The 22,125-nt window shown below is 42.6% G+C and overlaps 2 protein-coding genes across 7 annotated transcripts in view; one reads left to right on the top strand and one right to left on the bottom strand.

The window, feature by feature from the left end:
* The window catches only part of LOC120816481 (uncharacterized), a 65,678-nt gene extending 60,650 nt beyond the window's left edge, over positions 1–5,028 (top strand). For all 6 annotated transcript variants that reach the window (XM_078098860.1, XM_078098863.1, XM_078098862.1 and 3 more), the window contains one exon: positions 72–5,028. In XM_078098860.1, the coding sequence (XP_077954986.1) occupies positions 72–76 (5 nt within the window). In that variant the 3' untranslated portion in view covers positions 77–5,028. The remainder of the gene's footprint in view (positions 1–71) is intronic.
* Positions 5,029–6,765: 1,737 nt separating this feature from the next.
* LOC120816480 (myosin-7) lies at positions 6,766–20,767 on the bottom strand. Its single transcript, XM_040172106.2, has 39 exons — positions 20,610–20,767; positions 20,478–20,515; positions 20,125–20,338; positions 19,840–19,983; positions 19,588–19,744; positions 19,482–19,509; positions 18,790–18,895; positions 18,605–18,697; positions 18,310–18,373; positions 18,126–18,224; positions 17,941–18,044; positions 17,447–17,585; positions 17,246–17,364; positions 16,840–16,989; positions 16,516–16,686; positions 16,122–16,431; positions 15,924–16,003; positions 15,582–15,787; positions 15,238–15,361; positions 14,152–14,288; positions 13,785–14,040; positions 13,316–13,558; positions 13,056–13,232; positions 12,805–12,950; positions 11,845–11,935; positions 11,371–11,760; positions 11,152–11,278; positions 10,914–11,032; positions 10,640–10,836; positions 10,224–10,407; positions 9,913–10,078; positions 9,687–9,811; positions 9,288–9,596; positions 8,997–9,200; positions 8,604–8,900; positions 8,194–8,298; positions 8,001–8,096; positions 7,611–7,745; positions 6,766–6,885 (listed from the first exon to the last, which is right to left on the bottom strand). Exons 3-39 carry the CDS (start codon positions 20,323–20,325, stop codon positions 6,865–6,867), a joined length of 5,820 nt encoding a protein of 1,939 aa, XP_040028040.2. The 5' UTR covers positions 20,326–20,338; positions 20,478–20,515; positions 20,610–20,767; the 3' UTR covers positions 6,766–6,864.
* Between the last annotated feature and the right edge of the window lie 1,358 nt (positions 20,768–22,125).

Raw genomic sequence — 22,125 nt, 5'->3', positions numbered from 1 at the left:
CTCTTTATCATTTGTTTTTCCTTTTTCGTTGCCTTTCTCCGTCTCTAAATCCAATTTCTTCTGTCCAACAGATTGAGTCCCAGTGACCAGTAGATTTTGGCGGGACACGCATGGCGCTCGCCGACAGACCAACCAACCTACCACGGCACAGACACCTCCCTTTGGCCCCGCCCCTCATCTCGCCCAGCACAGCACCGAGCCGACCGATCCCCTTCTGTGTTTGTAACGGGGTTCCACCTGCCGGCTTCCTGCTATTAACCCCTGACCTTTGACCTGTCAACGGTTGACCTTCCTGTTTGTCTGTGTTTCTGTGTGTGGGCTCAGCCAGCTTGTTGGCTGGTCGAAATGTCCTTATAAACACTGATTTAGAAGACAACACCAAACGCAATAAACCCACTATTCTAGTCAACGCTAATGGAAGTCTATTGGAAATAGCTTAGAATATTTTCACCTTTGAGTCTTAAACTGTTTTAACACTCAAAAGCAGATCTATTGTCCCTCCTACAGGCCTTCACTTCAAAACCTCTCCGATCCTTCATTCTCCATTCTGTGGAAAATCAACATGTTTAAATCAACAGATTTTAGCCTCCGAGCCAAACACCAGTTTTTTCCAAATCTACAGTATCTACAGCAATGCACGTTGTCCCATTACATCTACCATTGTATTTCTTGGTATCGTTCCATCAGCTTGTCTCATCCCATTGTATTACATCAAGGCTTCTTAACATTCACCAGTAGCAGGGGTTTGGAGTTGAACTGCTAGCTGCTAACCCTTTTAGTCAACCCAGAAAGTCAACGCACACTATGCTGAATGTTGCTGCGGACCGCATCGCCCTCACTGCTGGGTAAAGGCACGTTGGCGCCAGCCAAGAAGGCATGGCAGCATTTGATTCATTTGTGCTAATGGATTCGGTAGGATGAGCGATTGGGCCTGCGGGGTCGTGCTCGGTGAACTGTGCCCCACCAACTTGCTGTTGGGGAGTAAACCCCACAATCCAAAGTTAAGAGACGCATGCTTCCGTGACATACGAGGCCCGCGTGTTCCCAGCTTTCTACGGCCTTAGCGGTTAGCTAGCTGCCTGCCACATTTCCAACTAAAGCCACATACTTACGGATGAATAATAATTTATTACAGCACCATATTTTTTATTCTCTATTTGGATCCCCATTAACTTCATAACATATATCGTGGATATATTACCCACCACCTCGGGGGATGTCGAGTGTAACGACACAATGCTGAAGCCGTAGCACGCTGGTTTAGATCGGTCCTGGTCACGTGGTCAAAGCACAAGTCCACAGTCTACTGAGGTCATGCACTGACATATGGTTGAGCCCGTGGAGAGGCTCAGGGTTCTCCTGAGTCTCCTCTCTGTGAGACCCACCAGCACAGATACAGTATTTAGGGGGAAGCCCACACATGCCTGTTAGTGTGTGTGCCCCCACACATATACACAAACAAACACATGGTATTGTAGCATCCGGTACAAATACATAGCAGCATTTTCCCATTGGAAGCACCTCTCTCCATAGTGCTGCTATCGAGAGAGCAGCGATGATTCCCACCGTGGTCGTTGTCTGCCGTTGGGATCATGTGCTCACACATCCCGCCTCCTTCTCGTGCTCTTCCTCCTCTCATGGTTCACTCTCTTACAGCAAGACAGTCATCTTTAGTCCGGAAAACGTCCCATTACGCACGGCGCACACAGGACAGAGACAGAGGAAGTGTCAATTAAAAGGGAATAATGTTACATTCATGGCAAGTCTAAAATTGTCACTTTCTTTGCTACTTTTTAGTGACTTATTAGTTCACTACATACTGAAAAGTAGACAGAACCAAGCCACTTGAGGTGACTCCTGCACAGAAACGGATGATCATGTTTTAAGTCTCTATCGCATAGTTTACCCATTTGTAGCATAAATAAATTGAAGTAAAAGTAAAAGCTTTTTAAAGACTTTTTTCCAGCCATTTATATTTCTTTGTTTACAACTGGAGGATACAACTGGACATTTGAAAATAATCCTAAAATTGTCAAAGGTAAAAAAAATAATAATTTGAATTATACATGTTTAACTGAACCGGACAGGAAGGACTGCACAGCCAAATTGCCATGAACGCAGCAGTATTCCAGAAAAGGACAAACCCAGAGGGACAGTGAATCCCGGTTGTGGTTTCCATCCATACTTGTAAAGCAGCCTGTAGCAGCAAAGTATCATTCAAAGGGTCGCAGTGCACTTACATAGGAACTTTACACTCGATGTGACTGATTTACAGACCAAGAGCTTTGCTTCGTGAGTCACGGCAGATTCATAACTATAGCAGATAACGTTCACAGGGAAGGGTAGCGTAATTACCTGCTGGCTTTATTCTATGCATCGTGCTGTGGAATTGTGATGTGTTGCTGGGTTGCTGCCGTAGTTGTCAGATGTGTGACGTGTTACTACTGCATCCATCCTGTAGAGAGCGCTGCTCAGCCTCTAGAACACTGATAGTCTGGCTGTGAGACTTACCAAAGGCCGACTGAGAAACCTTCACCCCCATTAGAAAAGCTTCAGTCTATCGACGGCCACTCAATATCATGTTATCTGGAATCACTTCCTTTAATTATGTACAGTTCCCCTTAAAACTACAAACGTCTCGCGCACTTTGAACACTGTCTTGTTCAGTTCTTGATGCACTGAAGTGATGTAAAAGTGGTACAACATCATCAGCGGTATTCTGTACGTGTGTTGGGAGCAGAGCAGTTTGGGTACTTGTAATAAGTTATGATGATCAAAGAGCAAGCGATCATACAGTGGATAACACTAAATTCCCTGCAGGGCCACATGTGAAGGTGAGGACGTGAATCTGTCTTGGGGAACAGAAGGACAGAAGGAATGAGAGCCCTTTGGTCGCTGTTCAACAGAGGAACAAGTAGTCTTAATATTAACGTTAGCATTTGATGCCATGTGACGCGATGACCGCCGTGGTCGTGGTCGGCTTAGCGGATGTTAGTGGAACATTGCTCATGGATGTTGTGCTGTTTAACAATCGGCTCTCCGGTTTCTCTCAACATTCACTGGTTATTACTTTCTGACCGAGCTGCAGACCTTTCAGTTTATGGTCAGTTTGAGGAGCCAGACTGAACCTTGCAGGAGCCTCTCTTGTTATTTTGAGAGGACCAGCATGTATTTCTCGGGTCTTATAAACCAGCACATTATGTGCACGGCACAAAAATAAAGTTATCAACTAATCAATGTAACGCTTTTAAAGAAAACCATCCAACATTTGTACTTGACCAGCAGAACAGGTGATGTCATAATGCTGCTCTTAATAGACAGCTACTATTGATAGAGGAGAATGATGATTTTATGAATCTTTATGAAAGTTTTTTTTTAATCAAGGGTCACATTTTGTTTGTAATTCAATTCATTTAATTAAGGGATTGCAGATTCAGTTTAAACAGAGAGTTTCGATTTGCCAAATATGTGAAATTTTGAAAAACGGGTTGCTCCTTTTGGAGGAGCATCTGTGCCTCTGTAAGTTAGCAGGACAGGAAATGAAAAAGATCCTTGTGGATAGTCAAAGTCTTTAAGCACTTGACCGAGAATCTTCAGCATTTCATTTATCCCAAAGCAGATCGGAATCAGTGTATCGTTAAGAGACGACAAGCGGCTGCCCCCTCACCCCTTAATGAAAGTTAATATTTGATATAATCATAGAGGATATGATGTGATTAGATTTGTGGAATACAGTTATCTTTGCAGCTTGGACAAAAGGAAATAACCAGATTCCTTCCAATCTCCGTTCACAACTGTTCAATTCCCCACTTGTAGCGCTTGAGCACCACTAGTATGTCACACCGTCCCTGTATATAGTCTCCCCCATGTTTTAATCACTTTTAATCCATTTTTTTCTTAATCGTAATTCTTGGCAAGATGTTGTAGATGCCGACAGACGGGCTTTGACGTTCCTTAACTTGTTACCGTCCAGCCTAATAATGGTATTAGAAGAGTGAGAAGCTTTTGTTTTTGTTTCTTTCCTGCTAAGAAAAAGGGCTGCCGAAGTCTCAAGAATGTTTAAAAAATGTATCAAAGGTGCAAGATGTTCGGGTATGAGGTTTGTCTCTGTTCTTTTTCTGATCACATACAGAAGGCGGGCAGGAAGGGAGGCAGCGCGTGTGTGTGTCAGGTTTCATGCGACAACGAGCATCGCAGAAAAAAACGCGTCAGTCACCAAGTAAACCGAGTCGGTTCATTGGAAACGGAGAACAAAGCCGGTTCAGGTTCTGGGCTGCACGTGGAACACCTGATGCACACTGGTTAGCCCCTCCCCCTGCACCCCCCCCCCCCCCCCCCTTACACTAACCACACTTAGTCTTTTGGCATGTGGAAGAATGTAATGTGTATTAGACAGCTCCACCCCGATATACCTGCCAACACGGGATGAATTATGGGATGTTTTGGGGCCTTGTTACCTTCTCAGCATCAATAGCGAAGGCTGAAACTATAATATAAAAAGTACAAAAGCATAAAATAAATCAAGTTTGACCCTGAACCACACCTTTAAATAGCCTTAGTTGCCTGAAATGTAACTGAAAAGGTTCCATTAGAGCAAAGGGAGTGTTGGTAGAGAAGCACCTGGAGTCTCAGCGTCACTGAACCGTCCTTTTGCCCTATTTACCGTTACCACTTACACAGCAGTATGACAGAACTAAGGTCATACTATCTATACGACAACATTTGATAATGAGATATTTCCCCCCCCCCCCCCCCCCGCTGTACTTCAGCAGTCAGCAGTCTCAGCAACATGTTCAGATCTGTAATCTCATTACAAGTTGAAGGAGAGGAACCACTGTGGTGTGATAGCAAGAGGAAGCATGCAGAAGACAACAAACAATGTGCTGGTTGTTAGGGGCATCTGTCCTGTTAGTTAGACCCCCCCCCCTTTCAATTCTGAATATTTGGTATGAAAGAGATGTTCATTGTGATTCATTGTTAACCAGTGATGTGAATATTAATCATGAAATTAAAAATATGAGCAAAATATCCTTCAGTGTTGCATTTGTGTTATTTCCTCTCTATTTACTTAAGTCGTCATTCACTTTTCTGCATCAAACACAAAAGTCCAAATGTTTAACGGGTAACAGACTAAATCTACATACCACAAATATTAGTTTAATGGAAGCATCTAGATCTGAGGATCATTATTTTTGATGACAAACAATACTACTGACATTCTTTATGGCATTCTATATAATTATCTATAACACAAATCATTTCTTAAAAGAATGCGTTGTGGACATAAAGAAGACTTGAAAGAGAATTATTTTATCTAGCTTGACACACATTGGGCTGAAGTAGGATTCAGAATTATCATTGTGTACAGTAACTCATTATGACCCTCACATCTTCTTACTCTCTGGCTTCATTTCAGTTGCCACGAAATTTATAAAAGAAGCAAAGACATTTTGACAACATGTCATAGTCACATGTTTTTATGAATGCCTATTATTAGCATTTGGTACTGTAATAATCAGGTATTCGGCTGTCGCACATCAGTTCTTTAGCAAAGTGTAATATTAGTGACTGTGTCATCGAGGTCATCGGGTGGTAAACAAAAAGGTGGGAGGGCTCTTTCAGACGTGAACACTGTGGGCAGAATGAAGGCGAGCTGGGCGACACCAGCCAAACAGCACCGGCAGGGAAGGTTTCTTCCCTTTATTCTCCCCATCAAATACTTTTTCATTGTTTGGGGAGTTTTTCCTGTGCTGATGTGAGGGTTTCTGGACAGAGGATGTCACACGCGTAGACTGTAAAGACCTCTGAGGGAAATTTGCGATATTGTGCGATACAAAATAAAATTAAATGAATCATGTAATCATGTAATCATGGCAAAAACTGGCAGAGCCCCCCTGCAAGGCTACAAGCCCTACAAGCCCGACAAAGTTTTGCAGACAAGTTAAAAACGATAAATGCGTGTTGATAAATTGTACAGGCAAACTTGTCACACCTGTATGTCTAGTTGGATTTTTGTTCTTTCTCTACGTTTGTTTTCGTGACTTCCTGTTTTATTTTGGCGATTAAATCTCCTCGTTTCAGGTTCCTTGCCTTTCCTGATTGTGTCCACCTGTTCCCTCTTCCCCCATGTGTTCATATAGTCTGCGTCTCCCTTTGTCTTGTGCCAGTGTGTCGTCCTACGTCGCCACACCAGCCAGTGTCCAAGAGCCATACCCATAGTTTATCTCGCCAAGTGACCATAGTGTCCCCTTGCCCGGTACTGACAAAACTATATCCAGTAAACATTAGAGCCCAGAAACACATGACTTCATTCACACTCTGATGTCATCAGAGAGAGAGTGATGTTGCAGACCTTTGCATGAGGAAATTGTCTAACTCAACCTTGATGAATATTAATTGAATGGCCTCGCACTTTAACGTCAACTGTAAGTATCATTTATTCATAAGTGTATACATCACAAATATAAAATTGTTTTCCAAAACCTCTCTGCAACTTAAGAAAGTGAGTTGAGAGCGTCAGCACAAGATGGCAGGAGTGACTTTTAGTAACTAACCCATTTGTGACCCGCCTGCCACAGGAAGTGAACGTCATAGTTTTGTGAATGTTTTTTTATGTGCTTTTAGATGGTAACCCTTCTGACATTACTTTACCAATTGGGTGACGGTTGTCATGGCTGATAAAATGAAAGCGGGGGATTTAACATACACGTGATGTGAAATGCTAACGGGAAGAATTCTGAAATGAACGAGGACTCTACACGTTCATATGATTGCACTTTTTCTTTATTCTACAGAATGACTTTGAAGACAAAAGGGGACACAGCACAGGAAAGCTGTAAGGTCTTAGGTGTCCGTCTGAGCCTTTCACTCCTCATCTAGCCCTTTCTGTGAGGGAGGATTAGAAGAGGCAAAGAGACAGATTAGTGACAGCGGAGCAACAAGACCCAACAAGGTGACTTTAAGATGTTACAAGGTTTATTTTATTCTCAGCTGTCCTTTACTGTGCGTTGACTTGGAAAAAATCCTTTGAAATGCTCAAGTATAAATGTATAATTTGTGGGATCTGATGAATCTAAAGATTGTAACACTGAATGAATTTGGAGGAGAGCTACACTTTTTAAAAAGAGACAAGCTTATATTGATATTTAAAGTTGGAGTAGAATTTTATTCTACTTTTTGTTAATGATTTTTGTTTTAAAATCATGAAAAAAGCTGTAAATGCTGGGGGCGTTTCCCCTGAGGGACATAAGCCCAAGACTGGTTGAGGGTTGATTATAACTGCATAGTGATTGTAGATACCCGCTGATGTGAAGTATACCAACACTGCCACAACATCAGCACGTTCCACTGACTGCTGTAGGACTAATAATACAGTTAAAGCTGCCAACACAACTTATTACTGATTATCTATATATACATTTTTGTGAAATGAAATAGATCTATAAATAAATTGGTTTGGTCGATAGATTTTGAAGATTTTGTAATGACTAATAATGTGGTTAAAACAAACCCTAAATGGGTTCCATTGGAAACTTCAATGGATGGTTGAACAGTAGAGTGCAATAGTGTGAAGGCAGCAGGACAGCACATGAAGCGCGTTGGCTTCTCACCTTTGAGCCCACATCCCGGGTCTTTGCACGCAGCTTGTTGACCTGAGACTCTGCGATATCAGCTCGCTCTTCCGCCTCGTCCAGCTCGTGCTGCAGTTTGCGGAACTTGCCCAGATTAGTATTGGCCTGCTCTTCCTGCAGGATTCAACAAAAACAAGGGTCACAATTTACTACTAGTCCAAGAAGCAATGAAACAGGGGCTGCATTCTTCAGTCTTCAGTTGAAAGAATTCCAGCTATAAACAACATTGTAGGTTGAAAACAAGTGATAGTGGAGTCTGAGATGTTACTACAACTTAAAGCAGCAGGCGTTTTAACAATATTTTACGGAAGTAGTTCTTAATGAATAAATAAACTGTGTATAGACCATGAGCACGCAGCTCGCACTTACAGCCTCCTCAGCAGCCCTCTTATAGGCTTTGACCTTCAGCTGCAGTTTGTCAACCAGATCCTGCAGACGCACCATGTTCTTTCTGTCCTCATCCGTCTTAATGAATGGAGGGTATAAGTAAAAGACGCTTTAGTTTGAAATGAAGAATATAAAGAATTTTCAGAATAAGGTGATTTCAGAATAAAGAAATCACCTGGTATGTGAGCTCTTTGATCCGTCTCTCATATTTACGGATTCCCTTCACAGCTTCACTGCTCTTCTTCTGCTCTGATTCCACCTCACCCTCCAGCTCCCTCACCTGAAAAACATCAGGAAACGACTCATTGGAAATTCACGGTTGCGCAAGAAAATATTTCAACAATTACATTCAGTAAAGATTATCAACCTTTAATTTCATTCAAATTCATTTAATTTTTGTTTTTTGGGGATAATTATTTAAGATTTAAAAATAATCGGATTCCTTTCCAGTTACATGCACTCTTGACACACTTCCCAAGGGGCACCGAGGAGTTTTGTGCTCCGCGTCACTTTTTCAGAAGCGGATGTATTCGTTTCATAACTCCAAAAGTGTGTAAAATGCGTATGTTGGCGTATTTCACTCACCCTGGCCTCGAGCTTCTGCACCTGCTTCTTGCCTCCCTTCAAGGCGATCTGTTCTGCTTCATCCAGACGGTGCTGCAGGTCTTTGATGGTTTGCTCCATGTTCTTCTTCATGCGCTCCAGATGAGCGCTGGTGTCCTGCTCTTTCTTCAGCTCCTCTGCCATCATGGCAGCATCAGTAATGGCCTTCTTGGCCTTCTCTTCAGCATTTCTGCACTCCTGCACAGCTTCCTCCACTTCACTTTGAAGCTGAGAAGCATCAACCTCAAGTTTCTTCTTCTGGTTTATAAGGCCAGTGTTCTGTGAAATAACAATGCATAACAATTTATTTCTTCATAATGTCATAGAAAACCATTCTGTCGTTGGTGGTTTCTTCAATTTTCCATGGGACCTTACCTGTGAGTGCAGTAGCTGCACCCTTTCGCTAACGTCCAGCAGCTCTTGCTCAGCCAGTTTGCGGCCTCTCTCCGTTTGCTCCAGAGCAGCTCTGAGCTCCTCCAGCTCGGCCTGAAGCAAGTTGTTGCGTCTTTCAACCATGGCAATATTCTCTTTGAGATCATCATTGGCACGAACAGCCTCATCCAGCTGAATCTGACAATCCTTTACAGGATGATATCAACCAGATGAATATTAAGAATCTGTTTGAATTTGAAACTCAGACAGTGCAGCTTTCCTTCACTGGTATACCTTCAGATGTGCATGGACAGCCTTGAGTTGTTTCTGGGCTTCTGCTGCCTGCCTGTTGGATTGGCTCAGCTGGATCTCCATCTCATTGAGGTCGCCCTCCATCTTCTTCTTCAAACGGAGAGCCTCATTCCTACTACGACATTCTGCCTCAAGAGAGCTCTGCAGGGTGTCGATCGTCCTCTGCAGGTTCCTCTTGTTCTGCTCCATCTCCTCGTCTTTCTCAGCTAGCTTGCGTTCAATATCAGCTTTGATTTGATTGAACTCTAACTGGGCTCTTAAAATCTTACCTTCTTCATGCTCCAAAGAGGCCTGGTTGACAGGGGTGCGGAGTTATACAAAGTTAGAGTTATGAAAGATGACAGTTTGACTTCTAGAATTGTTCATTCAGAAGGCCTGTACCTCCGCTTCCTCAAGAGCAGACTGGATCTCACTTTTCTCCTGCTCCAGTTGTTTCCGTAATTTCTCCAATTCATGGATGCTCTTCCCACTTTCACCAAGTTGCTCAGTGATGTCGGAAATCTCCTCTGTGGAATGCCATGCAGACATTTAAGATGGCTTTACATCAAAGGTCATCTTAAAGTATGTCAGGAGAAACTTAGACATTAACCCTAGCAGCAGATCTTACCCTGTAAGTTCTTGTTCTCTCTCTTCATGGTCTCCAGATGATCCAAAGACTCCTCATAAGAGTTCTTCAGTTTGAAGAGCTCAGTGCTCAGAGCACGGGCTTCCTTCTGGGAGCTCTCTAGTTCACACTGGGACTCTTCATATTTCTGCTTCCACTCAGACAGGACCTACAGTGGATAGTAGGGCCAGCAATAAGTGTGTATGCACCAGAGTTGGCTTTGTTGGAAACAATTTGTCCCATTATTATAAAAAGCACTCAAAGGTGAAGTTAGAGATGGCTGCATTTACAGGAGACACTAAGCAGTAGTTCACCTTATCAAAGTTTCTTTGCTTCTTGTCCAAAGCAGCAGCAGCAGCATTAGACCTCTCTACATCCACCATGAGATCTTCAATCTCATTCTGCAGCCTGTGTTTGGTCTTCTCCAGAGATGAACATTTAGCATTCACTGCTTCAACAGCCTCCTCAGCATCCTGCAGACGCTGAGCCAGCTTCTTCCTTCAGAAATAAACCATTCAAACTGTTCAACGTCCTTCCATTGTGATTGCATGAATAAATTGTTATGAAACTAACATGACTGGTTGCTCGGTCATCCAACAGACAAACTTTTTGTTCGTCTTACATTTTAGTATGAACATAACACAAACAAAAAGCTGATCTGCTAGACAAGGTAAAACGCCTCTTTAGAATTGTATTTCAAATCATAAATTTGTATGTTAAACTGTCTTACTTGGCTTCCTCCAGTTCCTCGGTTCTCTGGATGGCATCTGTTTCGTACTTAGTTCTCCACTGAGCCACCTCAGAGTTGGCCTTGGACATGGACCGCTGCAGTTCAGCCTTGGCCTCCTGCTCCTCCTCATACTGCTCCCTGAGCAGGTCGCAGTCGTGGCGGGCCGACTGCACTGCGTGGGCCAGGGCCGTCTTTGCCTGTCAAAACAAAACCATATGAGTAACACTGTAAAACATTTCCTCTTATGTTACTGCGTACTGAAACTTTATCACACCTTGGTTTCCTCCTCCAGTTGTCGCTTCAGGTCTTCAACCTGTTGAGTGTAGGACATTTTCCCTCTCGTCAGTTGAGACACCAGGGATTCCTTTTCTTCCAGCTGCCTTGTGAGCTCACCTTGTTTCAGCAAAGGCAGAATCATATTGTTAGTGTCCCAAGCAACCTTTTTTCTTAATGGAAAAAAATATTTCTTCATAAAATTGTTGAAGCAAAACAGGGAGCAGATAAAAATATACCGTTTTCCGTTTGAAGTTTCGCCTTCTGCATATTGAAGTCGTTGATCCAGCGTTGAGCCTCTTCAAATTTAGTCTTGTATTCATTCATTTGATCTTCCAGAGTCCTGCATGACTTCTCTAAATTTGTCTATATTTCACAAAAAACATTTTGAATACCGTTGTCCCACAAGTTATACCCAATATCTATTATAACTTTAGCAAGGAATGAGTTCTGCCAACCTTTGTCTTCACAATGTGTTCCATACTGGAGACCACGTCGTCCAGCTCCAGTCTGAGCTCACTCTTCTCCTTCTCCAGTTTCTGCTTGACTCTCTGCAGGTTGTCAATCTGCTCTCCCAGTTCCGCCACACTGTCTGCTTGTTTCTTCCTCAGTGTGGCAGCAGTGGCTTCATGCTGCAGAGTGGCCTCTTCAAGGTCTCTGCGCAGTTTCTGGAATTCAGCCTCCCTCTTCTTGTTCATCTCAATCTGGACGGATGTTGCTCCGCCGGCCTCCTCCAGCCTCTCACTGATCTCCTCCAGCTCTCTGGCCAAGTCTGCTCTCTGCTTCTCCACCTTAGCTCGGGCAGCTCGCTCTGCCTCCAGCTCTTCCTCCAGCTCCTCAATGCGGGCCTGTAAATGTAGAACTATTTGGTCATTGTTACCAAGGGTTTTACCAATATTGAACCATCATCCATTACTATAATCATCCATTACCTGGAGCTCCTTCAGTTTCTTCTGGAGCTGAATTGTTATAGCTTGCTCATCTTCTATTCTGTTGTTGAGCTGGCTAACTTCAAAATCTTTCCTGCGATGAAATACGGTAGGGTTAGAACAACTGGTCGTCAGTTCTGCTTTTACCTGTGCAGCATAGTGTCTTGTATCGATCAGTGACGACACGTGTAGCCGCATGTCGTCTTTCCGCCGCTGGTTGTTGAGGTGGTGCCCAGTAAATAATGTGGGCTTTGTTAATCACTGGAAGACGTTTTGGGGAGAGCCTGGTCTGATTAGGAGGGACGGTATCCATCCCACTTTGGATGGAGCTGAACTTATTTCCCAGTTTCTTAGTGGACTTAATTGACCCAGAATTCAGACCAGGGAGCAGAGCCGCAGTCTTACACACTTCTCTGCGCTTCCATCCGCGCAGTCACTCACCCAAACCATAATTAACCCTATAGAGACCTTGTCTGCCCCACGGATACAGTTATCTATATCAGAGGTAAACAACCGAGGAGTTATAGTAAATAACTTAAAGTTAAAACTAATGCAACAGTGCAACCAAATAGGAGAATTAAAGGGGACTTTTGAATATTAGATCTCTGTCATCTAAAGCTGTTTTAGAATCATCTCTGTAATAGGAATTGAATGTATTATACATCTTTGACATTGTTCATTCTGTACACATGACATCCATTGTAGTCCATCAGGAGACGGGTCTTCCTCTGTCTCTCACTAAGGTGTCTTCCCTTTTTTCCCCATGGAGGGGTTTACATGTTTTTTAAAGTCTTTCCTGTGCTGATGTGTGGGTTTCGTAACAGAGGATGTCGTATGTGTACAGACTGTAAAGCCCTCTGAGACAAATTTGTAACTTACGATTTTGGGCTATACAAAATGAAATTAATTGAATTGAAATGTATGAGATCCAGGCTGTACATACAGATGATATATTATGCTTACTTTTTTAGATGCTCTTCAAGTTGCTGCTTGTCGTTCTCAAGGTCCATTAAGCTCTCCTGGGTCATCTTCAAGTCCCCCTCTAGCTTCCTCTTAGCTCTCTCAAGATCCATGCGAATCTTCTTCTCTTGTTCCAGTGAGCCTTCAAGCTGGACAATATTATTGTAGAAAGTACAACCATGTAACCAATACGCAAAGAGCATATGGTATTACTAAAAGCAAAGGGTTGCCATAATACATAGGAGAATTCTTACATCATCCACTTGCTGCTCCAGCTTAGCTTTGGCTTTGGTCAGAGTGTTGACTTTGTCTTCTTCACTCTGCAGATCATCCAGCGTTTGCTGATGAGCCTCCTGTAAGGCTTTCTTTTCCTTGGTCAACTTGGCAATGATTTCATCCAAAGCAGCCATCTCTTCGACCAGGTTCTTCACCTAAAACCAGAAGAGGAGAGGAGGGGATGATTTCCACACAGAAGTTATTTGGGACACTTAATAGTAGTTGGTGTGTGTCCTACCTTGTTCTCAGTGGCGTGCTTCTCTTTCTCCACTTTAGCCAGTGTTAACTCCAAGTCATCAATGTCTTTCTTCAACTCACAGCACTCATCCTCTAGCTTCCTCTTCTTAGCAGTCAGTTCTGCATTCATCTCCTCCTCATCCTCCAGTCTCTCTGATAGCTCTTTGGCCTTGGCCTCCAGCTGAATTTTGTTCTTGATCAGCCCCTCACACCTTTCTTCAGCATCACAAAGATTATCTTGCTCCTGTATTGAAATAATGCTTCATCTGGTAAGTTGCAATATACACGATAATAAGGAAAATAAATGAACGTTCAAAAATGATGCCAAAGGGTACCCAATGAATTAAAAAGGGATTCTTATGGGACCTGACCAAGCATCCATATTTGTCAAATTTGGACTGAGATTGTGTTGCATATACTGTAAGGTTATATTACCATTTTGATATTCAGAATAATGTCATTGAACTCACAGCCTGGACATGGAGTTGCAGGTCGTTCTTCTCTTGGAGAAGAGAAACCATTTTCTCCTCTAATTCCTTTCTACGAGCCTCAGATTTAGCATACGCCTCTTTCAGCTTCAGGAATTCTTCCTTCATGTTGGCCATCTCCTTTTCTGCCTCAGCAGATCTCAACAGAGGTTTGATCTTGAAGAAGAGCTTCATCCAGGGCCAATTCTTGACCCCCATGAAGGCACGGATGTTCCACTGAATCACCAAAAGTGCATCTCTGTCAGAAGATCAGATAAAAGTTATTACTCTCACTTACACAAAACAGCATCTTTATGAAGGATTGCTATGCATCCCCGTTTTTTCATTTTCAATTCCTGTTTTCTCTGACCTCCTCTCAACAATCTTGTTGAATTCCATTCTTGCCAGGAGGCCTCTTGCTCTCGCCTGGATTCCAGTTATGATGAGTGATAAACGATCATCCCTCATTTCCTCCAGTGTCCCGAGAAGACCAGCCTTGAAGAATACCTTTAGTAGCAATAAATATGTTCCTTTTAGAAATTCAAAGTCCAACTTGCTCAATGCAACACACACTGTTACTGCCATCGAACAACGATAAGTGGATGGTGGTTACATCTGATGGTGGTTACATAGGATGGTCGTTGTATCTGATGGTGGTTATATCTAATGGTGGTTATGTCTGATGGTTATTATATCTAATACTGGTTGTATCTCATGGTGGTTGTATTTGATGGTGGTAATGTATTCTGCCCATCCTTGTCCATTTTAAATTAAAATAGATGAATTAGTGCTGGTGCAACGAGCAGCTTATGTCAGCAAATCTTGTACAAAAATAATCTATAACTGCCATTATTCAGTTGGTGTCTTAGAAATAGAATAGTAGTAGATTCCCATCCAAATCAACGTAGCTGGAAGGTGGGAGCAGCGGCTTTCTTTCTCTGTACCGTTACTGCGTTGATGTTGCCATGTGAACACTTGTGGGTAAATTAAACCCACTGATGGTAGGTCGAGGACTCACTGAGTAGAGGTTTTGCAGTAACAACTAAAAAGAGCAGTGGAGCAGAAATGTTATTAAGCGTGGAGTAAATGAGTATTAATGCTTCATCTACACCCTTGTGTCACAGCATAGGGAAGGTTGTTTCTATCGCTAGATGTATGACAACTTTGTTTGGCTCATTATCTTTTACCAGTGTGGAATTAGTGGTACCGCTGTCTCACCCGACGTTATTCTGGAGAAGGATAAGCTTGCTATTTAACTAGCCAGCCATCCATCCTCACCATGTACTCTCCGCCAAACTGCAACATCACTCTACGACCCAACTGAAGGGTTTTGTCACAATTAAAATGACATTACACGACATCCATTTGTGTCAAATGACCACCATGTTTCTTTAGTTTAGTATGGGTTGAACAATTGTTACAGATGTGCTTTGGATGTTTCTCTTCCATTAATTACCTTTGTGTGCCCAAACTTGTACTGATTGTGATCAATATCCAGAGACCCCAGAAGTTTCTCAGCTCCCTTCTTGCTGTCAATGAACTGACCATCAGGAATGGCAGCAGGATTCAGGATGCGATATCTGATAAATAGAATGGTAAAAATCAATATGTAAAATTACAATCACACTTTGTTTGGGAATTCAAAGTATATGACCAAGCATTTAGGATGAATAAGAATCAGGTTTGTTGACAAGGTGGTTAGATTGAGGCGTACAATGGACATATGTGGAGGACATAAGAAAAAAACAAGAAAGTACAGCAGGAAGTTGAAAATATGAAAACAGGCATATGAAATAACACCTCTGTTTGAAATCTCCATAGAGGATCCTGTTGGGGAAGCCCTTTCTGCAGATTCTGATGCCTTCCAGCACACCATTACAGCGCAGCTGGTGCATCACCAAAGGGTTCTCCATGGCCCCAGGAGTCTTGGTCTCATTGGGGATGATGCAGCGGACAAAGTGAGGGTGAGTGGACCTCAAGTTGGTCATCAGCTTATGCAGGTTCTCCTGTGGAGGTCATTAAACCCTGTGCTTACTGCATCATTTTACTATTGGGATCCATATCTCTTAGTTATCAATGTAGAATTAAGTCTCAGTCATTGGTTGACATATGAAGTGGCTGTAGTATTATGTTTTCACTTACCCTGTGTAACGCAGACACAGTTTGGAAGGATGAACCCTTCTTCTTGCTGCCCCCTCCTTTGCCACCCTTCCCCCCTTCACCTAATGAACCAGTGTACAGCTCATTAGGTTCCATCAACAAATTCAGCAATTCAGCATTCAATTGTTCAATTTTGCAAGTTTTACTGTGACAAATGGAGAATGTTGAGTTCATTCCTACCTGTTTCAGATGCAGAATAATTTACAAAGAGGAAAGACAGCAATTTAAGATTAGACTTCTGGTAGAGTCCTACAACCGTCTCATTCAGAGGGTCTTTGTTCTTCACCAGCCAGTTGAAGATATTATAGTCAACAGTTCCAGCGTAGTGCATCAGGGCAAAATGAGCCTCGGGTTTTCCTTTGACAATTCTGGGCTTCTGGAAGTTGCCAGATTTGCCCAGATGGTTGTCATAGAGCTTTGCTTTAAAGGTGGCATCAGAGGCTTTGGGGAACATGCACTCCTCTTCAAGGATGGACATGATACCCATGGGCTGAAGGGACATAGACACCAGTGGTTTGAAGAAAATACATCAATCTTTATATGCGTCCAAACATCTAATAGTCAAGTCTCTCACCTTTTCTATCAGGTCAATACAGGCCTGCAAGTCCATACCAAAATCTATGAAAGTCCATTCAATGCCCTCTTTCTTGTACTCTTCCTGCTCCAGCACAAACATGTGGTGGTTGAAAAACTGTTGCAGTTTCTCATTGGTGAAGTTGATGCACAGCTGCTCAAAGGTGTTGAACTGAAATTAAATGTGACAAATGTTTTGATAAGTAATCCTATTCATACTCTTTATACACATAATTTGTTTTACCGGCATTAAATTGAAAAAGATGAAGTTGATTAAATACATTTGACTGCATAATATATAATATTATATTAGTTGCTTTCTCACATCAAAGATCTCAAATCCTGCAATGTCCAGCACACCAATGAAGTACTGGCGGGGCTGCCTTGTGTCCAGGGATTGGTTGATCCTCACCACCATCCACAGGAACATCTTCTCATACACTGATTTAGAGAGTGCACCAACAGCATAGTACACCTAAAGAAAAATCCAACCATACAAAGTTAGAGTAAATAGCCCTTTGTTTTACGATCAGTGTTTTCTCTCTATTGTACTTGAAGGCAGGGGTCCCCAACCCTTTCTACCTCACGGACTGTTTTCATGTTAGACAATATTTCGCTTTTATTCTTTATGTGGTGCGGCCTAATACCAAACGGCCCACAGACCGGTACTGGTCCGCAGACCGGTGGTTGATTACCTCTGCTTTGGAGAAAACAATAAGTTTCATTTTTACCTGTTGGACATTTTGTCCCTTGGTGACCCACTCATTTCCTACTTTGACCCTTGGGTGACAGAGACCCTTGATGAGGTCGGCAGAGTTCAGGCCCATCAGATATGCAACTTTGTCAACACCTGAGAAAATGCACAATCCCTTATTAATAAACTCATACAATTCCCACATGTTTTATGTGCCCAATCACAGAGCTTCTGTCACCTTCAGTCCCATCGGCCTCCGCCTGCTCCTCGCGCTGCTTGTTCTTGAACTTCATGTTGCCGTGATGCATGATGGCACCGGTCAGCTTGTAAATGCCATTCTTCTCTTCTTGAGTGAAGCCCAGGACGTCAAAGGCATCCTGTTGAGGAGAACATGATAACTTTTTGAATTTTGTGCTGGTATTTAAGGACAATATAATTCATACGTCATTAACTTTTTGCATTGTATGAGTGGCAGGAGAGGTTGTTTGTGCTCCCCGAGCCTCCGTGATCCCCCGTTATGACATTAGTCAGATATATATATAGATATATATATCTATATATATATTCATATTAACCATGAGAAGTCTGGTTTCATAAATACAAAGATAAAACAAACTAAAATGAAATAACATACTATTAATATACTTATAGCACTACTAATAATATTAAACATGATTTGTTATCATGCCACTTTGTTATCAGCTATATATATAATTGATCATCCCTACTCACATCAGTGGCTATCAGCTCCTCAGAGTCATTGATGGAGGCTACTGTCGTCTCTCCTTGGGAGATGAAGGCGTAGTCGTAGGGGTTGTTGGTGATGAGCAGCATCTCTGAGGATCAACAAAGAAATGTTGAGATTCTCTTTGCCAGTTTGGATGTTCCTGGTCACCAACCAGTTTGTTTCCATTTACCGAGCAGCTCAGGTTTCTTCTGGGACAGAATCTGATAGAAGATGTGGTAATCTCTCTCATTCTTTAGCTGGAAGGTGACACGAGACTTTTCCAGCAGATCTGTCAAGACATTTGAATAATGTAAGATGGTGAACATCATCATCAACAGACAAAATGAAAAGTGTGGATAAAAAGGCATATTTACATGTCTCAATATCAGCTGAGGCCAGCTTTCCACTGGCAGCAAAATGGATTCGGATGAATTTTCCCTAGAAATTATGAAAGTATGTTAAATAGAATTTCATGAGACCGTGACCTGGATGGGTCCCTGCTGGTGACAATTCCATTCTACTGATTCTACTGTTGGCACACAAATGTTTACACTGCACTGTTGTTGTTGTTGTTGCTGGGCTGAGGGCTGCTAAATGAAATTTGGTTGCATCACCTCCATGAGGATAAAAATATTTTTATCTTTATCTTTATTTCATACAGAAACTTACAAATCTTGAAGAGTTGTCATTCCGGATGGTTTTGGCATTCCCGAAGGCCTCCAAAGCAGGGTTAGCCTGAATGATTTGATCCTCCAGGGTACCCTTAAAGAATTGAGGGGTGCAACATAGTTGAACTACCTCAAATCAAAAAGAAAAAGGATTCAATGTGACGTTGAATGTTTCCGCATTAAAACCTTCTTATCAGAGCCTGCGTCCTTCTTCCCGCCTGCAGCTGCGATGCTGGCAAAGTACTGGATGACTCTCTTGGTGTTGACAGTTTTCCCAGCACCGGATTCTCCACTGGAGACACAGATGTTTTGGATAAGTGGACCATGCACACCACATCATCTCCAAATACCTCAGTTTTTTTGATAAAAGAACGTCAACTTGTTGTCATTCAAACTTAACTTAAGAGATGGTTAACATTATTCAAACAAAACACCTTAATATAAGTAAGTAAACTAAAGTCAGCGACTGACTTTGTGTGCGACATAATGCATCCCTACATTCCAAAAGCCTTTTGCTCTGAACTTCTAATAATAGCATGGATGGCTTTACTTGGGCGTGTCTCATACAGAGGGTAAAGGGCGCTTTGTGTGTCGTTGTCAGATGATCAGGGATGTCACAAAGCGCCGGTGTCTCACGGCATTGGCATGACAACAGGCTCAGAATACACTCCGTTTATTGTTTGACTATTTCCTTTCTTGCCAGTAAAACTACAACGTAATATGAATGTCCATTTTCAGTTGAGTCTACTGCGGCATCAGCAAGCATGACTGTTCACTTCTAACACGGTTCACTTCTAACTGGAGCATATCAGCTAAAACAAACAATATTTCTCACAGCAAAATTCTCATTTGTAGTACAACACGGAAACAGAACTTACGTGATGAGAACTGACTGATTTTCTCTGTCTGGAAAAGAGAAGAAAGGATTACTGGAGGATGTGCAAATTGAACACCTGTTAACATCATGAAAGCGATGATGATTACCAGTCAGCATGTACTGGTAGGCATTGTCTGAGATGGAGAAGATGTGAGGAGGAGCTTCAGTCCTCTTCTTTCCTCTGTAGGCAACAACCACCTCTTGGTTGTAGACCGGCAGCCACTTGTAGGGGTTGATGGTCACACAGAAGAGCCCAGAGTAGGTCTGTCAGAATGAAATTGAGGAAGTGAATGGTTTTGAGAGGTGCAATAGTGTTGTGCAACAGACAGGTGAAGAATATAGTCTTTGCTGTAACTTACGTATATCATCCACGCCGCATAACGCTCTTTGAGGTTAAACAGCACAGCGGGCTCATGGAGGAAGGTGAACATCGCCATGTCTTCAATTTTATCAAACTTTGGTGGGTTCTGAGGGTGTACATCGCACTCCTTCACTGTCACCGTCTGAACATGGAGATAGTGAAAGTTAATGTACTGTCTTCTAACTGACTTCAAAGATTGTTCCTCTGCATAGCCACCGGACAAATGGCCCTGTGAAAACAGGGTATTAGTGAGGGAACCAGCTGTGGCTGCCAGCTCACTGACCTTTCCTTTCGCCGTCTGAGCAGTGACGTTGTCGCCCTCTCGGCTGGTAACGGAAGCTTTCACGTACTCTTCGTCAACATCAGGTACGAAGCACTCCTTCTTCATGTCGAAGGGACGGGTCTGGGCCTCCAGACGCTCCCTATCTGACTTCCTCAGGTACGGGGCCGCAGGCCCGAACTCTCTCATGACAGCGTCACCCATTTTTTCACCTTGCCTACAGAAAACATTCTTCAATTTCAGCGTAGACACGCAGCATATGCAAATACAGTCAGTTTTTTATTGTTTATTTTAATTTCAATGTAAAAAGAATTTTTTCAATCAAGCACATTTTTCATTTTCAGAGATGCTCTTACCTTACTAATCCCTACCAAGGAGATGAGGTGTGATGGTCCTGTGGAAGTAAATAACAGAAAATGATCAGACCATCTGCAGTTCACACCAAAAGAGCTTGAGGTGAATTGTGAGCCATTGTCTCTGCATCTTACCTTGAGATAGAATGGTGACCAGTTGGGGGTTTCACCATGAGTCCCCCTTATAAACAAAGCCCCTCCGCCAAATATGGAGGAGCGTTCAGGCTCCAGGAATGTTATTGTGTCTGCGTGCTTTCGGGGGTGCGTGAGGGGATTGGGGTTAATGAGAGGCCGAGAGCAATGTAGAAATCAGCAGGTCAGAGTGTAATCAGCGACGGGGTCTCCTGGCGAGGCCATATTAGGAGCTCCATGTGGTGCAGTGATTAATCATCTGTATCCTCAAGCAGCCGGGAGACCACAACTCACTCTTTAAATAGATACAGGCAGGAATTCTTTGCTCATCGTCCCTTAAGTGAGCTTCTGTCAGGAGCAATAAATGCAGGCCTGTGCAGAAGCATCTTCACATGGGACAGGCACACGGACACTGATCAACAAACTGTTGAAATGGATTTTAATGGCGTAGGATTCAAATAAATGTGCTGATATTTTAACAGATGTTGCTCAACATGTTAAAACCTTTCTAACTTTAATTTTTGCTTTCAATAATTATTAGTGGGGTCCTGTTGATCAACAAACTGATGTAATGATAAAAATATAATAATAATAATAATACAAATTATGGTCAAATAAACCTAAGTAGAGGTCAACAAATAAATTGTTGTAGAACATTTTACGTTTAAGTACAAAAAGAAGTTATGTTTTGAAATATACAAATTACATTCTAATTATATATTTCGCTAAGAAATACATAAAAAATAACCCAGAGAATTTTGTAAATGCAAAGTACTGGTATTGTTTTCTAAACACAAATGAAGACAAAGAAAATATTTGGCAGGATATTCTAGAGAAGCATGTCATGTATGGCTATCAATTACCCAGAAGGCTTAGGTAGAGTTGCAGTGAGGCATTAGTAACACATTGTGTTTAGTTATCATAAAAGGGACTTTGGGGGAATATAAACAGCAACCACATTCCAAATGGGTGGGTCTAAATGAAGAACAACCCTCTGCGAGATTAACCAGGCGACCAGTGCAAGGCACCACAGACAGAATTCTGCCACAGGTGACGGGCTTGAGATTCATCGAATGGCGGCAACGATGACACACAATGGAAGGCTGTGTCAGCGCGATGTGCTCCGATTGGATGCAAAGGTCACCGTGGAAGCCTTCTCCCATTATCTCCCATTGACACGGCTTGGTGTCTTTGGAGGACAAAGATAACTGTGTGAAATTCCTGTTTAGCACACGGCACTGATTGAGGAGAACAGCCTAGGGGGCTTTCGGGACCCTGCGTCTGGGATCACTTGTAGCAGACGATGGCCTCGGCTCGCGCTTCACATAAATCGACTGAGTGGCAGGTTTATTCCACAGCACGTCAGATTTAAAGCTCCGAGTCAAACCCCGCTGCGATGTGGGATTTCAATCAAAGCTGAGATGCGCCAGTTTTATTTAACTGCTCACTCATACTCTCTGGTCATTGAGGTAACTGAGTTTTTCTACTAACTTTAAAATATTTTATCTTACCATACCTA

This window comes from Gasterosteus aculeatus, chromosome 3, assembly GCF_964276395.1.
Source record: "Gasterosteus aculeatus chromosome 3, fGasAcu3.hap1.1, whole genome shotgun sequence".
In the NCBI taxonomy this organism is placed as follows: domain Eukaryota; kingdom Metazoa; phylum Chordata; class Actinopteri; order Perciformes; family Gasterosteidae; genus Gasterosteus; species Gasterosteus aculeatus.
The sequence above is the reverse complement of the archived record's forward strand: the minus strand, read 5'-3'. Positions and strand labels throughout refer to the sequence as shown.

Bases quoted from the DNA above. Each gene is read 5' to 3' on its own strand.
- LOC120816480 (XM_040172106.2), bottom strand. From the start codon at position 20,325: ATGGGTGACGCTGTCATGAGAGAGTTCGGGCCTGCGGCCCCGTACCTG. The intron at 15,362-15,581 runs GTGTTATTTCAT...TCTATTTATCAG, and splicing joins TATGGAGATTTCAAACAGAG to ATATCGCATCCTGAATCCTG. The intron at 11,033-11,151 runs GTATATTTTTAT...TGCTGAAACAAG, and splicing joins GAAACTTCAAACGGAAAACG to GTGAGCTCACAAGGCAGCTG.